The 15,401-nt window shown below is 45.3% G+C and overlaps 1 protein-coding gene across 2 annotated transcripts in view; it reads left to right on the forward strand.

Moving 5' to 3' along the window:
• FNTB (farnesyltransferase, CAAX box, beta) overlaps positions 1-15,401 on the forward strand; it is a 78,625-nt gene that overhangs the window by 32,954 nt on the left and 30,270 nt on the right. Inside the window, 3 exon segments of one of the 2 annotated variants that reach the window (NM_001244680.1) lie at positions 585-676; positions 11,523-11,669; positions 11,772-11,855. In NM_001244680.1, the coding sequence (NP_001231609.1) occupies positions 585-676; positions 11,523-11,669; positions 11,772-11,855 (323 nt within the window). 2 annotated transcript variants of the gene reach the window in all.

Consider the following 15,401-nt stretch of genomic DNA (forward strand, 5'->3'; position numbering starts at 1 on the left):
CCCTGGCCTCACTCTTGCTCAGTGGGTTAAGGATCTGGTGTTGCCATGAGCTGCGGTATGGGTTACAGATGTGGCTCAGATCTGGCGTTGCTGTGGCTGTGGCATAGGCCAGTAGCTATAGCTCTGATTCGACCCCTAACTTGGAAACCTCCAAAAGCCTCCAGTGCGGCCCTAAAAAGACATACATACATATATTAAATATTAGTTGAATCAGTATGAGTTAATTAAGGAAATCCCTTCCTGAGATTGTGTATCCCCTTGCGTCTACACTGAGAAAATAGTAGCCCCTAACTTTCTAACGTGGGAGGAGTCCTCTGCTTGGCTTCTTTGATTGCTTGTCAGGGCAGGACCCATTGGGTTCAGGTTAAACTCCTTTGTCCCAGTTGTCCTTATCTCGCATGTGGTCATTTCAGCTCCCAGCTAAGACCACCAAGCAAAGTGTCCTTCAGTAACTGATTGGTCACAGGTTGCCCTCTTCCACCTCCTTGCCAGGCTGCTGGGAGGGAGAAAGATGTCGCCTTGTCAGCAGGGCCTTGGAATGATCCTGAATAAGGGGCATGTTTTTTCTTCGGTTCCTTGCACAGTGTCTAGATGCCAGCCGCCCATGGCTCTGCTATTGGATCCTGCACAGCCTGGAACTACTGGATGAACCCATCCCCCAGATGGTGGCCACAGAGTGAGTCCGGCTTTGGGGAATCTGGGATGTTCTCTAAAATTGTTTTGACTGTGGGGTTTCTTTAGTTGTGTTTCTCTTTTATTTATCTCAAATGAAAAACACAGAGCGCTACCAAGAAACTGTTGCCCTTCTCTTGACCTCCAGTAACTTCCTGAAACTCCTCCACTTCAGAAGCCCATTGTAAGCTCGTGGGTAGAAAAGACTTTGAACTCCCAAGAGAAGGATTCTGTTTCTTCTGTGGCCTTCTCTTTGGGCTCTTGCTCTGGTCCTTGAGAAAAGTCTTCAGCATCAACTCTGGAGAAACATGATTTTGCCAGAAAGTACAGTATGCATTTGAATAGCTTCTATGGGGAAGCATGTGGCAGCCCAGTGGACAAATACCTTTGCTCTCTGTAAACACCTCCATAGAAGTCCTCCCCACCAGTGTTGCAGTATTGATACCGGAAAGATGATACTGGAATCCAGGTTCTTATTCACAGCAGTCGAAGAATGAACTCCTCGAACACACAGGCAGCAAGCAAGCAGTCTTCATTAAAGGGAAGCAAATAGGAGTTCCCATCGTGGCTCAGTGGTTGACGAATTCAACTAGGAACCGTGAGGTTGCAGGTTTGATCCCTGGCCTTGCTCAGTGGGTTAAGGATCCAGCATTGCTGTGAGCTGTGGTATAGGTTGCAGATGCAGCTCGGATCCCGTGTTGCTGTGGCTTCTGCGTAGGCCAGTGGCTACAGCTGCGATTCAACCCCTAGCCTGGGAACCTCCATATGCCATGGGAGTGGCCCTAGAAAAGGCAAAAGGATAAGAAAAGAAAAAAAAAAAAAAAGCAAATAGCCCCCAGGGTTGCTGGGAGGGGAAGAAGAGCCCCCTTCTCTATTGTCCTATAGGGATTTTTATCTCTTAAAATGGGAGGGGGGTGGACACCAATGTAGGGTCCAGGATGGGTCTCATTAGGGTTAATGTCCTTGTGGGCGTAAGTACTCCTCTCCTGTAAACAGGCCAGGGGATGGATTACTCCCTGGGCTTAACCCCAATGTAATCAATGCCCGTATCCTGGAGCCCTTAACCACAAATGTTAATAATGCCCATATCAAAGGCATGGTTCCGTCATGGTGCAGTGGTTAACGAATCCGACTAGGAACCTGAGGTTGCGGTTGGTCCCTGCCCTTGTCAGTGGGTTAATGATCCGGCGTTGCCGTGAGCTGTGGTGTAGGTTGCAGACGTGGCGCAGATCCTGCGTTGCTGTGGCTTTGGCGTAGGCCAGCGGCTACAGCTCCGATTAGACCCCTAGCCTGGGAACCTCCATATGCCGTGGAGTGGCCCTAGAAATGGCAAAAAGACAAAAAGACAAAAAAAAAAAAAAAAGGCATCGAAGCTCACGCTCCTATATTGACTACCTGAGTTAATATTCTGCCCCAGTATGGCTCTTGGTGGGACTGGGTGTGTCACCATCTTGGTGTACACATGTCATGGCATAGTTTTAAACTTCTAGTTCGAGATCTAAGCAATGAAGATTCTTCCCAGAGCACTGCTGCAGATGGTGTCCTTATTGTGGCTCCTCATCCTTAGAAGCTCATCACAATTTATTTATTTATTTTTTTGTCTTTTTGCCATTTCTTGGGCCGCTCCTGCGACATATGGAGGTTCCCAGGCTAGGGGTCGAATTGGAGCTGTAGCTGCCAGCGTATGCCAGAGCCGCAGCAATGCGGGATCTGAGCCGTGTCTGCGACCTACACCACAGCTCATGGCCATGCCAGATCTTAAACCCACTGAGCAAGGCCAGGGATCAAACCCGTAACCTCATGGTTCTTAGTTGGATTCATTAACCACTGTGCTACAACGGGAACTCCCACAATTTATATTTTAGAGAAGAAACCCATTGTCACTCTTAGGGTCTCAGGGGTACCTGAGGTAGGAAAGGGCGACCAGGAATTGGATCTAATGCCCCAGTTCTCACGGAGAGAGAGCACGTCATCTCTTCCCTCTGCTGCTCTGGAGGAGAGAGTCAAAGGGAGGCCCCCAAGCCAGGTTCGTCTGCCCCCAGAACACAGGGGCAGTTGTGTCAGGATGTGTGGAGGCCAGCCCATGCCCCTCCCGGGCCACAGTGCCCCTGGCTGGGTCACACTGTCAGGTCAGAAGAACAGAACTGCACATTGTCTCATTCATTCTGTCTTAACAATAACTTCTCATTCTTGCCTTCCTGGGCAGGGTGTCTTGTGATGACTGTGGATAGGAACGATAATAAAGAATTAGGCCATTAACCCTTGTGATATGTGTGACGCGTTCAGAGGCAGAGGAAAGATGCTCATTGTCTTCTACATCACAGAGCTGCTGCAAGCCTAGTTGCTTCTAGCTCTGGATGTGGAGTTGGACACAGTTTCTGCAGTAACAGGAATTTCATTGTCAAAATAAAGGCCTGTGTGTTTTTGAAATACCAGTTGGGGGTTGTGGATTGTTTGGGAAGCTTCCCCCACCCCCCCATACACAATCAGGATGTCCACCAGGGGAATGGGAATGGGAAAGTTGTGTGTGAGAGCAGAAAAAGGAAATGGGATTCTGTGAGAATGAGGTACCGATGCCCCCTAGAGGAGCAGTGGTTTGGAGCAGGAAGGGTGCCCCCTGGAGGGAAGATGGTGAAAGGGGGTTTCTGAAGAGGAAGGACTCTGATCAGCATCGATTTTGAGTTTTTCTAGGTTGTATGCTTGGTGTTTTGTAGGTAAGGCTTTTCTGAGGAAATAAGTGTCAGAGCAGCTTTTGTGGCAACATCAGATGTCAAAGGGCTTTACACACCGAACAGTTGGAGACAACCTAAAATAGCAACAGTCGGGGATGCTCTAAGTGTGAAGTTTAAGTAAAGTACCTATGTGTCATACATACAGTGAAATGCTCTACAGCTACTTAAAAATTAAAACATTAACAGATGTGAAATGGATTTATTATAGTGATTATTTTGCAGTACATACAAATATTGAATCATTATACTGTACACCAGAAATATAATGTTATATCAATTATATCTCAGTTAGGAGTTCCTTTGTGGCTCATCAGGTTAAGAACCTGACATAGTGTCCATGAGAATGCGGGTACAATCCCTGGCCTGCTTAGTGGATTAAGGGTCCAATGTTGCCGTGAACTGTGGCATAGATTGCCACGTAGGCCGGCAGCTGCAGCTCTCATTTGACCTGTAGCCCTGGAAACTTCCATATGCCATGGATATGGCTGTAAAAAGAAAAAAAAAAACTATACCTCAATTAAAAATTATATATATGAGGAGTTCCCACTGCAGTGGGCTAAGGATCTGGTGTTGTCATTGAAGCAGCTTGAGTAGCTTGGGTTTGATCCCTGGCCCAGGAACTTCCCCATGCTTCAGGCATGACCAAAAAAAATTATATATATAAACATGTATATTTGTATATAAAAATATATGTATTTATATAGAGAGGTATATCATGATTTAAATGAAAGGTAGTTAAAACTCTTCTTTTATATATTAAAAATAAAGATGGTTGGAGTTCCCGTCGTGGTGCAGTGGAAACGCATCCGACTAGGAAGCATGAGGTTGCTGGTTCGATTCTTGGTCGAAGATATGGCTTGGATCTGGCATTGCTGTGGCTATGACTTAGGCCAGCAGCTGTAGCTCTGATTCGACCCCCTGGTCTGGGAATGTCCACATACCGTGGGTGGGGCCCTAAAAAGTAAAAAATTAAAAAATTAAAAAAAATAAAGGTGATTGTATGTATAGAAAAAAACAGATGTATACACACCTGGTAGTAGTTGTTTGTGTGGATGGTGGAGTTAAAGGTGATATTTTTCTTTTTTTCTTTTTTAAGGGTCACACTTGTAGCATATGGAAGTTCCCAGGATAGGGGTCGAATCAGAGCTGCAGCTGCTGCTGCTGGCCTGTGCCACATCCACAGCAACGCAGGATCTGAGCTGAGTCTATCAGCTACACCACAGCTCACAGCAATGCCAGTCCTTTTTTTTTTTGGCTTTTGAGGGCCGCATTTGTGGCATATGGAGGTTCCCAGGCGAGGGGTCAAATCGATTGGAGCTATAGCTGCCAGTCTGTGCCACAGCCACAGCCACAGCAATGTCAGATCCAAGCTGCTTCTTCGACCTACACCACAGCTCATGGCTATGCCGGATCCTTAACCCACTGAACGAGGCCAGGGATCGAACCTGCAACCTCATGGATACTAGTTGGGTTTGTTACCATGAGCCACAATGGGAACTCTTTCTTTTCTAAGCTTATTTGCATTTTCTAAAATTTCTACAATGAAACTCTTGTTTTGTAATTGAAAGAGTTTTAAAACTAAAGAGCTAATTTGTCCTAATTTCAAGAACCCTTGATAGTTAATGTCTAAACATTTCTGCTTCTCAGCCACCTTAAAAGCTTTACCTGTGGTTTTTCTGAGCATCAATTTAACAGACTTTTAAAGAATTACTTAAACTTTCCAATAAAGTACTTTGTTCTGTGCCTAGCAGGCAGTTAATTCTAGGTACAGGTAATATTTGTTATGAACAAAGCCTAGGAGCTCTGACTTATAAGAGAATAAACTATTTTTTTTTTTTTTTGTCTTTTTGTTGTTGTTGCTATTTCTTGGGCCGCTCCTGCGGCATATGGAGGTTCCCAGGCTAGGGGTCCAATCGGAGCTGTAGCCACCGGCCTACGCCAGAGCCACAGCAATGCGGGATCCGAGCCGTGTCTGCAACCTACACCACAGCTCACGGCAACGCCGGATCGTTAACCCACTGAGCAAGGGCAGGGACCGAACCTGCAACCTCATGGTTCCTAGTCGGATTCGTTAACCACTGTGCCACAACGGGAACTCTGAGAACAAACTATTTTTAGTAAGAAACAGAAATCTTAATGACTTCTTTAAAAACATGAGGATTTTTTTTTAAGACTGGTTTTGGATATTGCCTTTTTATTTATTTTGTACAGAGCAAATAAATGCTATGAAAATGTGGTCAAGATTTGTTTGTTTTTTTGGAGTTCCCGTTGTGGCTCAGTGGTTAGCGAATCCGACTAGGAACCATGAGGTTGTGGGTTCGATCCCTGGCCTTGCTCAGTGGGTTAAGGTTCGGGCATTGCCATGAGCTGTGGTGTAGGTCGAAGACGAGTCTCTCGCTCAGATCCTGAGTTGCTGTGGCTCTGGTGTAGGTGGCTACGGCTCTGATTCAACCCCTAGCCTGGGAATCTCCATATGCCGCGGGAGTGGCCCAAGTAATGGCAAAAAGACAAAAAAAAAAAAAAAAAAAGATTTGTTTTTTTTTTGTTTTCCCCCTCTTCTTCTTTGCACAGATTTGAAGGTGACCTAGAGGCTGCATCTAGCTCTGGAGTTGAATTATTTTTCTGCTGTCCTTTCTCCCCACTCTTCCTACTTAGTGTGTAATACACACACACTCTCATACACAGCTTTCTCTCTCTTTCCTGTTTCGTTTACTGTTGTGCTTCTATTTGTTCTGGGAACAATATAACAAGCTGAGTTCCCTCTAGTGGACAAAACCACTTTTGTCAGCTACTGTGACTGCTGACCCAAGCCCGCAAGGGTAGGCTTTTACTGCTGGTGTCAGACCTTTCCTTAATAATATGTTAGTGGGAATTTAGCATCTCTCTCTTGCGATTGTATCCACAAATTTGTATGTGTTTACCTAAAATAAATTAATATTTTGGAACCAGACTAAGTACAATTGCTTTATTAATGATTTTAACACTGAAGAAGCTTTATTTTTATTTTATTTTTTAGGGCCATACTCATGGCATATGGAGGTTCCCAGGCTAGGGGTCAAATTGGAGCTGCAACTGCCAGCCTACGCCACAACCACAGCAACACCAGATCCTTCTTTTTTTTTGGTCTTTTTAGGGTCACACCCACAACATATGGAGTTTCCAGGCTGAGGGTTCAATCACAGCTCCAGCCGTCAGCCTACACCACAGCCACAGCAACAACGCCAGATCTGAGCCACGTCTGTGACCTACACCACAGTTCATGGCAGTGCCAGATCTTTAACCCACTGAGCAAGCCAGGAATCACACTTTCGTCCTCATGGTTACTAATGAAAATCCCATGCTTTGTTATTAAAAGCTACTTTAATGAAACACATGGAGTAAAATGAAAACCGCAGGGAAACCACTGCACTGCTAAGTTAGGTTTTTTAGCTTCTGTAAGATCAGAAAATTATCTCGAACTGAGAAATTGTTTTAGGACTTTTCCACTTGCTGAGTGTTCCCAAAGTTTAAATTTTCATGTGTTAGTGTTTTATTATTTCCCATTTGAAAGGTTATTCGTTGCTTGTTTCCTGAACAGTTCCTTAAATATCTTTCCTTTTAATTTTAAATGTAACTTGTCTGGAGTTCCCCAGTGGCTCATCAGGTTAAGGATCCAGCATTGTCACTACTGTGGCTTGAGCCACTGTTGTGGCGTGGGTTCATCCCTGGTCTGGGAACTTTTGCATGCTGTGGGCATGGCCAAAAAAAAATTAATTTGTCTGTTTCCTTATCTTTTCAGTGAGGATACCTTGTGTTGTCCTTTGTCTTCTTGGCATTTTTTTGACCAAGTGCTGCTGGCATGTAGGAGGTGGAGGTAGAGATGCTGCTAAATATCCTCCACAGGACAGTCCCCACAACATAGAATGATCCAGCCACAAATGAGAGGAGTGCCAGGGTGGAGAATCCCTGTGCTATAAAATAACCAGCTTTTGGAGTCCCCATTGTGGTTCAGCAGTAATGAACCTGACTAGTATCCATGAGGATGCGGGTTTAATCCCTGGCCTTGCTCAGTGGGTTAAGGATCCAGTGTTGCCGTGAGCTGTGGTGTAGGTCGAAGACGTGGCTCGGATCTGGCATTGCTGTTGCTGTGGCTATGGCGTCAATTCAGTCTTGCTGCAGATCAGCTTCAGCTTTTGTTTCTTTATTAGAAAGCTGGCATAATTAGTTATACATTGTATGCTTGAGGTATTTTGCTGGGTACCTTCTTCGCTGTGGTTTTCTGTAATAGTAAGCCCTTTTTTAATTTTTTTTTTTTTTTGGCTTTTTGTTTTTTAGGGCCACACTTGCGGCGTATGGAAGTTCCCAGGCTAGGACTCCAATGGGAGCTGTAGCTGCCGGCCTATGCCACAGCCACAGTAACACGGGATCTGAGCCGAGTCTGTGATCTACACCACAGCTCATGGCAACACCAGATCCTTAACGCACTGTATGAGGCCAGGGATCGAACCTATGTCCTCATGGATGCTAGTTGGGTTCGTTAACCACTGAGCCATGGCAGGAACTCCTGTAATAGTAAGCCTTTGGCATATGGCGGGGTTCCCAGGCTAAGGGTCTAATCGAAGCTACAGCTGCCAGCCTACACCACAACCACAGCAGTGTGGGATCAGAGCCTCGTCTGCAACCTATGCCACAGTTCACAGCAATACCAGATCCTTATCCCACTGAGAGAGGCCAGGGATCAAACCTGCATCCTCATGGATACTAGTCGGGTCCATAGCCTCTGAGCCACAACAAGAACTCCTTTAAAAACTTTTATATTTAGGTGTTTTTTACAACTCTATTCTGAGCTTCTTTTGAGTTGGAAAAAAGAGGCTTGAGCCAGTATTGTAGTTCTGACCAATACTATGTTCGACGCTTTTATAAAGCATTTTTGTTATTGTTCACAACTCATGGGCCCTAGCCTCTAGTCCCTTTTCTGCTATGTTCCTAGTTATTCCCACCTTATACACTTTATTCACTCCCCATTCCTGCCATCCCTAAGTATATTACTTGGTACTAATACCTATTTAATTTGTTGTCTTCTTATTGGCTTCTGATTTGTTTTATATTATTCTGGACTTTCTCTCCTTGGAGACTTTCTTTGTCCATTTTGGATTATTTGCTCATATGCTCTGCATGCTTTTGAGTCCTCCATCCATACCGGTGACAGTGATGTCCAGAATCGAGTGCTTTAGGTCACTCCTCAACCATCCCCTAAAAGTCCAACTAAATCATTGATACGTTGATACTCTTGCTCTGAACTTGGTCCTCTTACAGGTTCTACATACTTTTTAATGGTTGGGTGACGGAGCTCTGGTGTCCAAAAGAACTTTCCAGAGTAATGGAAATGTTCTCTATATTGTGGCAGTGACTAATCACATGCAGTTGTTGAGCATTTGCAGTGTGGTTTATGTGACTGAGGAGCTGCATTTTAAATTTAATGAATTTAAATTAAAATGTGACTAGCCTCGTGTGGCTAGTGGCTGCCTATTGGACAGTGTAGGTGTATCACACAGCTGCACAAAATGTGGTCCCCAGACCAGCAGCATTGCCATCACCTGGGAGCAGAAATGCAGACTCTTGGGTGCCCCTGGCTCTGCTGAATTAGAGCTGCAGTTTGACAAGATCCTCAGGTGACTTCTGTGCACATTCGGGTTTGAGAAGCACTGATACATGGTTGTGCGTTGGAGTCACAGGGAATTTTTAAAACTATTGCCACTTGGACCCACCCTCAGGGATTCTGATTTAATTGGTATTAGGTGTGGTCTGGGTGTTGGGATTTTTTTAAAACATCCCCAGAGTGATTCTAATTACATTGCAAAGACTTAGCATATTCAAACTTCGTGTGTATCCACATGACGGGAGAATTTGGTAAAAATACAGAAGCCCAGCTCTTTCCTGCTTCAGCAGGTCTGGGTCTCTGTGTTCTTTATTAGCCCCCTTGACTCTGACATACACACTTGAGGTTTGTAAATCCCTGCTCTGAAAGATAGTTTCCTACTTCTTTGGAAACCATCACGTAAGCTAGAATGAAATGACTTGCTGACTTGAAAGAAAACTGATCTATGAGATCTTTCAGTCATATGACTGCGTGATTAATGAATACTTGTTTTTCACAAGGTATGCCACTTTCAGTGTTTGCTCAGTGTTTCCTGCTTGCAATTTTGGTGAATTCCTGGTCTCTAAAACAAGTTTTCCTCCCCCTTTTGATAGTTAGAAATATCATTCACCTTTTGCTTTTCAGAATTGCTAGGAGTTCTGCTCTCAACAGCTGGTAGCTTCCTGGTCAGCTTGCCAGTTCCTTAAGGTGCAGTCCTCTGGATCAGAATGTTCTAGGTACAGAAGTGTCTCACCGTCAAGAAAAGCCCAACCCCTGTTCCCCAACATAGCTCACAGTCAGTCAGTTCCAGCCTGTCAGCTGAGCGAGGCTGGCATGGAGGGGTGATTTCATGGTGTTTCTGGTACATTCAGATCCCAGCCCTTTCCAGACGTCAGGCTACGGAGTCAGGAGTGTTGCATTTGACCTAATTCTGACATGTGAGCTGGGAAGGGAATGGATAACGGGGTGACTCTTTTGCTTTCCTTCTTAAAAATGTGCTGTTACGGTTTATAGCAGCAAAACATTTTTGTTCTTGTGACAAAACTTTTGTAAGACTTTAAGTTTATTAGCTGTTTGTTTCTAGGAAACTGGATAAGAATTGATGAGGGTTTGGGAAATATGTTAGGAACAAATTCATTTCCCCCTGCAAAAATTAATTGTTATTAAAAACATGCCACCGACCTGTCTTCCTTCTCTGATTATCAACGTCAGTTTCAATCCTTGTGTTTCCTGCAATCAAAGTGCAGGTGGAAAGTGAAGTGCTGTGTGTTGCTTTTAACCTGTGACGATTTCAGGACTCCGCAGATCGGCAGTGTTTTGTGTGGCTGTCTCTGCCTAGATAATGAGAGGTTGGAAATCAAAAGTAATCAAATATGATGTGGGAAAGCAGACTTGTGTCTTACTGGGGCTTAAGTAGACTCTGTGTGGTCTCTCTGGCAGAAGTAGATAAGAAAGACTGAGACAAAAGAGCCCAGGAAAAGAGGGCTGTCTGAGCACTAGAAGGACGCAGGTTTGCAGCTGGTTCTCTTAAATGAGGACTAGTCCTAATAAGAAGTTGGGATCCCACTAAGTCGTGGGGAAACAAACTTGATAACCAGGACTTTCCTGGGGCACTCCTTTGCCGTGAACTTCAGAGGACCTTAGACAGAGAGGGGCTCTCTTAGTTTCACTTCAAGCAAGAATATAACTTCTTGGCAAACCGATGCCATGCTTGGAAGGAAAGGCTTGGAGGCCAATCCACAGTACATCGTTTCCTGCCTTGAAGGAGCTGGGGCCTCTGTGAGATCTTCTCTAAGAGCCCGCAGACTAGGATGCATTCTCGTGATACGAGTCAGCGGTGCTTAAGTTTGCCACGGTGAGCTGAGCGTGCACAAGCCCACCTCTCTCTTAGTCTCTTAATCATGCACACAGATTGCATTGAAAACTTGTTTCTTGTCGGTGGTGGGAATAAAAATCAGTCGCCCCCTGGGGCTTAGGTGGCAGTGGTGGTGAGAAGCACCTCTTTAAATATTCCTCTAGGCCCGTGTGACGGCTCTGGACCAGGGTGGTTAGTGTGGGAAGTAGTTGAGCATCACCACGATGTAGACAAAATCCAAAGCCTGGGAGATACCTCAAGGGCAAGGAGAAGGGGCTGGTTTTATAGCTCCAGGTGGCAAATTGAGAGAAAAGTATGGGAAAGATTTGGTCAAGAGGCATGAGACTTGCCCCCAGTTCTATGAAAGGCTGTCTGTTTCTGCCTGGCCTTTTGTTCCTTGCTTCATGATAGGCAAATGCTTAAAGAGAAAACTCAGAAAGGAAGCATGTGGAACTGATGACAGCCTCATCAGTAGAGAACTGGGCCCATTACAGGTGTTAACTGTATTCAGTATCTAGTCCTGAGGTGGGAGGGGAGGGCTCTTCTCTTTTGAGGAGGGCGGAGCATGAAGAGGCATGGGCTCCGGTGGAACTCAGTGCTTTGAAATTAATGCTGACTTTGTTTTTCCTTTTGGCCTCGTACCTAGTGTGTGTCAGTTCCTGGAGCTGTGTCAAAGCCCAGAAGGTGGCTTTGGAGGGGGCCCTGGCCAGTACCCACACCTTGCACCCACGTATGCAGCAGTCAATGCGCTGTGCATCATTGGCACCGAGGAGGCCTACGATGTCATTAACAGGTACAGCCAAAGCCAGCAGGGCCAGACACCCAGCTGGGCTCCTGCCTGCTGATGCCACTCTGACCATTGCCGTCTCCTGCCTCTTTGCTGTTCGTTTCCCAGAGAGAAGCTTCTCCAGTATTTGTACTCGCTGAAGCAACCCGATGGCTCTTTTCTCATGCACGTAGGAGGTGAGGTGGATGTGAGGTGAGTGCGTTTTTTTCTCAGGCTGCTGCATCAGCAAATTCTAGGGCTTACCTGCAGCAGTGATACCCAATGCAGGGAACAAGACAGGAAGCTGCGGCTTTGCCTCACAGACCGACACGCAGGAGGACGTGTCAGTGACACGGTTCATAATCATGGCAAATACAATACAGACATCTTCAGGGGTCGCTGTCCCTTGACTTCTATTATGTAAATACCAAAATAAAAGTAAGACAGAAACAAAATCAGATGCTTCTGTTTTATTTTTATTTATTTATTTATTTATTTTTAGGGCCACACCCAAGGCATATGGAGGTTCCCAGGCTAGGGGTCCAATTGGAGCTGTGGCCACCAGCCTTGGCCACAGCCACAGCAACGCCAGATCCGAGCTGCGTCTTCGACCTACACCGCAGCTAATGGCAACGCCAGTTCCTTAAATCACTGAGAAAGGCCAGGGATCAAACCTGAATCCTCATGGATGCTAGTCGGGTTTGTTAATTGCTTGAGTCACATTGGGAACTCCAAATGCTTCTGTTTTAAAAGTGAAAAATACATTTGATTGGTATGAAATGATATACCATAATATGTAACTGTAGTATAATGTAATCTTACATCTCTCTGGCATAGGAATGGAGAAGAAAGCCCAGCCGGGACTTAGTAAATATTTTCTGAATGAATCTGATGAAATCATGAGAATATTTAACACCTGTGTGAGCATTGCTTCGGCAGTGGGGAAACCTTAGGTGCCAGTAGAGTGGGTGAAAAACAGTTGCATTAACTGATTAGAACCAGTTGGCTCAAAATTTATCGTTTTCCTGAAGAGCTGTGTGGTGTATCTAGCAAGTAGCTTACTCTCCTGGCAGGAGATTGCCTGTGAAGCATACCAGGAATTCACAGAATTGGTCATTTCTCAAAGATCATTGAGATCATAGACCATATTAATATTAGTAAGTCTGATAAATACATTTTTTTTTTTTTCTTTTTACAGGCTCACCCACAGCATATGGAAGTTCCTGGGCTAGGGATCCAATTGGAGCTGCAGCTGCCGGCCTACACTGTAGCTTGAGGCAATGCCAGATCCTTAACCCACTGAATGAGGCCAGGGATTGAAGCGCATCCTAATGGATATTAGTTGGGTTCTTAACCCACTGAGCCACAATGGGAACTCCAGTCTGATAAATACATTTTTTTAACAAGATTTCTATATCAAAGCCACCTCTTGCCTGTTTGGAAATGTGTTTGCCACTACACAAGTTGATTAATACTCTGACTGGTATAGGGGAAGGAAAAAAACTTGTGGAGCACAAAACATACGGCAGATCAATGTAGGATTTTCTTCTATCTGTAACCTCTCTGTTCAAATCATAAAGTTACATGCGCTGTCTCTGACAACCCTTCTGACACCACATGTGTGTGGTTTTTCCCTCATAATAAACAGTTCTGACACTAAGTCCCCAGAGTTCGCACTGACACCTCAGGTAAAGGGCCTAGTCCCACAAGGCTGCCTCTACCTCAGACAGAGTGTCACAGAGAGTGGGTTCCAGGACCCCCTCCTCAGTTCAGTAATTCACTAGGATGGCTCCCAGAACTCAGGGAAAATTTTTTTGCCATTATCAGTTTATTATAAAGGACATCCTAAAGAACACAAATGAACAGCCCCATGAAGGGGTATGTAGGGTGAGGTCTAGAAAGGGTCCAGTGCGTAGGAACTTCTGTCCTCAGAAGTTGGGCTGTGCCACCCTCCCGACAGGCACATGGATGTGTCCATCAGCCCAGAAACTCCCCTAGTTCCTTCATGTAGGGTTTTTATGGAGGTTCTGTTATGGAGGCGTGATTGATCGTTGGCTGTTAGTGATTGACTCAGTCTTCTAGGGAAGGGGGCTGTGAGGAGGAGCTGAAAGTTCAGCCCTCTGGTCACATGGATGGTTTCCCTGGCAGTCAGGCCCCATCCTCCAGGAGTCACCTCCTTGGTATAAACTCAGGTACGATTGAATGGGGCTTGTTTTGAGTAGCAGGACTCTCCTATCACCCCTAACACTCAGGAAATTCCACAGGTTTTATGAGCTCAGTGCTGAGGAGGAGACCAATTATATCTTATTATATCACAGAATCTCAGTATCTGTTGTTAAAAGATAAATTGAAGCATTTTAAATTTTTTATGAATTTATTTGAGGAGTTCTGTCGTGGCACAGTGGCTAACGAATCTGACTAGGAACCATGAAGTTGCGGGTTCGATCCCTGGCCTTGCTTAGTGGGTTAAGGATCGGTGTTGCCGTGAGCTGTGGTGTGGGTCGCAGACAAGGCTCGGGTCCCACAATGCTGTGGCTCTGGCGTAGGCTGGAAGCTATAGCTCTGATTAGACCCCTAGCTTGGGAACCTCCATGTGCCACGGGTGCGGCCCAGAAAAGACAGAAAAAAAAAAAAAAAGAATTTATTTGAGCAAAAGTTGATTTGAATGGGGAAGCCTCCAAGCTAGCAGGTAGAAAAGAGGTCTGAGGAGCTGTACAGAATGAGAGACTCCACACCCATGGCATGTGGAAGTTCCTGGGCCAGGGATTGAACCCATGCCACAGTTGGGGCCTGCATCACAGCTGCCCACTGTACCACATGGGAGCTTTCCCAAACGAGAGACGTTTATAGGCAAAACGGAACAGGGATGAGGAATTTATACCAGGCAACAGATTGGGTTAGTTATTGCAGGCTCACTTTCCTGTAGAGGATGGCGAGGTCTAACAGGCAGATTCCCTGACAGGTGCTGATCAGGTGATTTCTCATTGATCGGTTGAAGATTCCATTTCCGTGAGAACAAAAACCATAATTTGATGGTGTGGAGCTTAGCATAAGCCGCTCCCTTTGGGGCCTATTGTCTTGTTTTTAACACTGTCTATGCCAGCGAAAGCCAATGTAATGATTGAGGACAAAGAGTACTTTGTTGACATCTTCAGAAAAAGGTTAAGATGTCTTCTTCTTGTTCACTACATTTTCATCCTATTCTGCAGATTCTCCAAGCACATTCACACAGTCTTGAGGCTTAGCTTTCTAAAGTTTCCTGAGATTATAGGCAAAAGCAAACAAGTGCTGGCAAGATCGCGATGGTGTTTTATTGCATACCTTTTTCAGATATGGTTATTCTTTAAGTTATTCGTTCTGGCACCAGGTTTCTTCTGTGTTCGTATTCATATCTGCTTGCTAGACACATACTAGGAAACTCTTCCAGTAAAGGAGATTTGGGAGTTCCTGCTGCAGCACAGTGGGTTAAGGAACCGGCATTGCTGTAGCTGCGGCGTAGGTCACAGCTTGGGCTCGGATTCCATCCCTGGGCTGGGAACTTCCATTTGCCATCGGTGCAGCTGGGGGTGGGTGTGGAAAGAGAGAGAGATTTTTCTCACTGATGAGCACTGTCACTATATTCCTCTTCTGCTCAAACTCCTCTGGTAATAGTCGGCTATTCGAGCCGTGCTTTTTTCATTTACGGAGGATTAAAGGTGTGAATGATGGATGCAACCTAGCAGGCACATCCAGTTTCCCCTTTGTGTGGATTCTAATGTC

Source organism: Sus scrofa, chromosome 7, assembly GCF_000003025.6.
Source record: "Sus scrofa isolate TJ Tabasco breed Duroc chromosome 7, Sscrofa11.1, whole genome shotgun sequence".
In the NCBI taxonomy this organism is placed as follows: Eukaryota; Metazoa; Chordata; class Mammalia; order Artiodactyla; family Suidae; genus Sus; species Sus scrofa.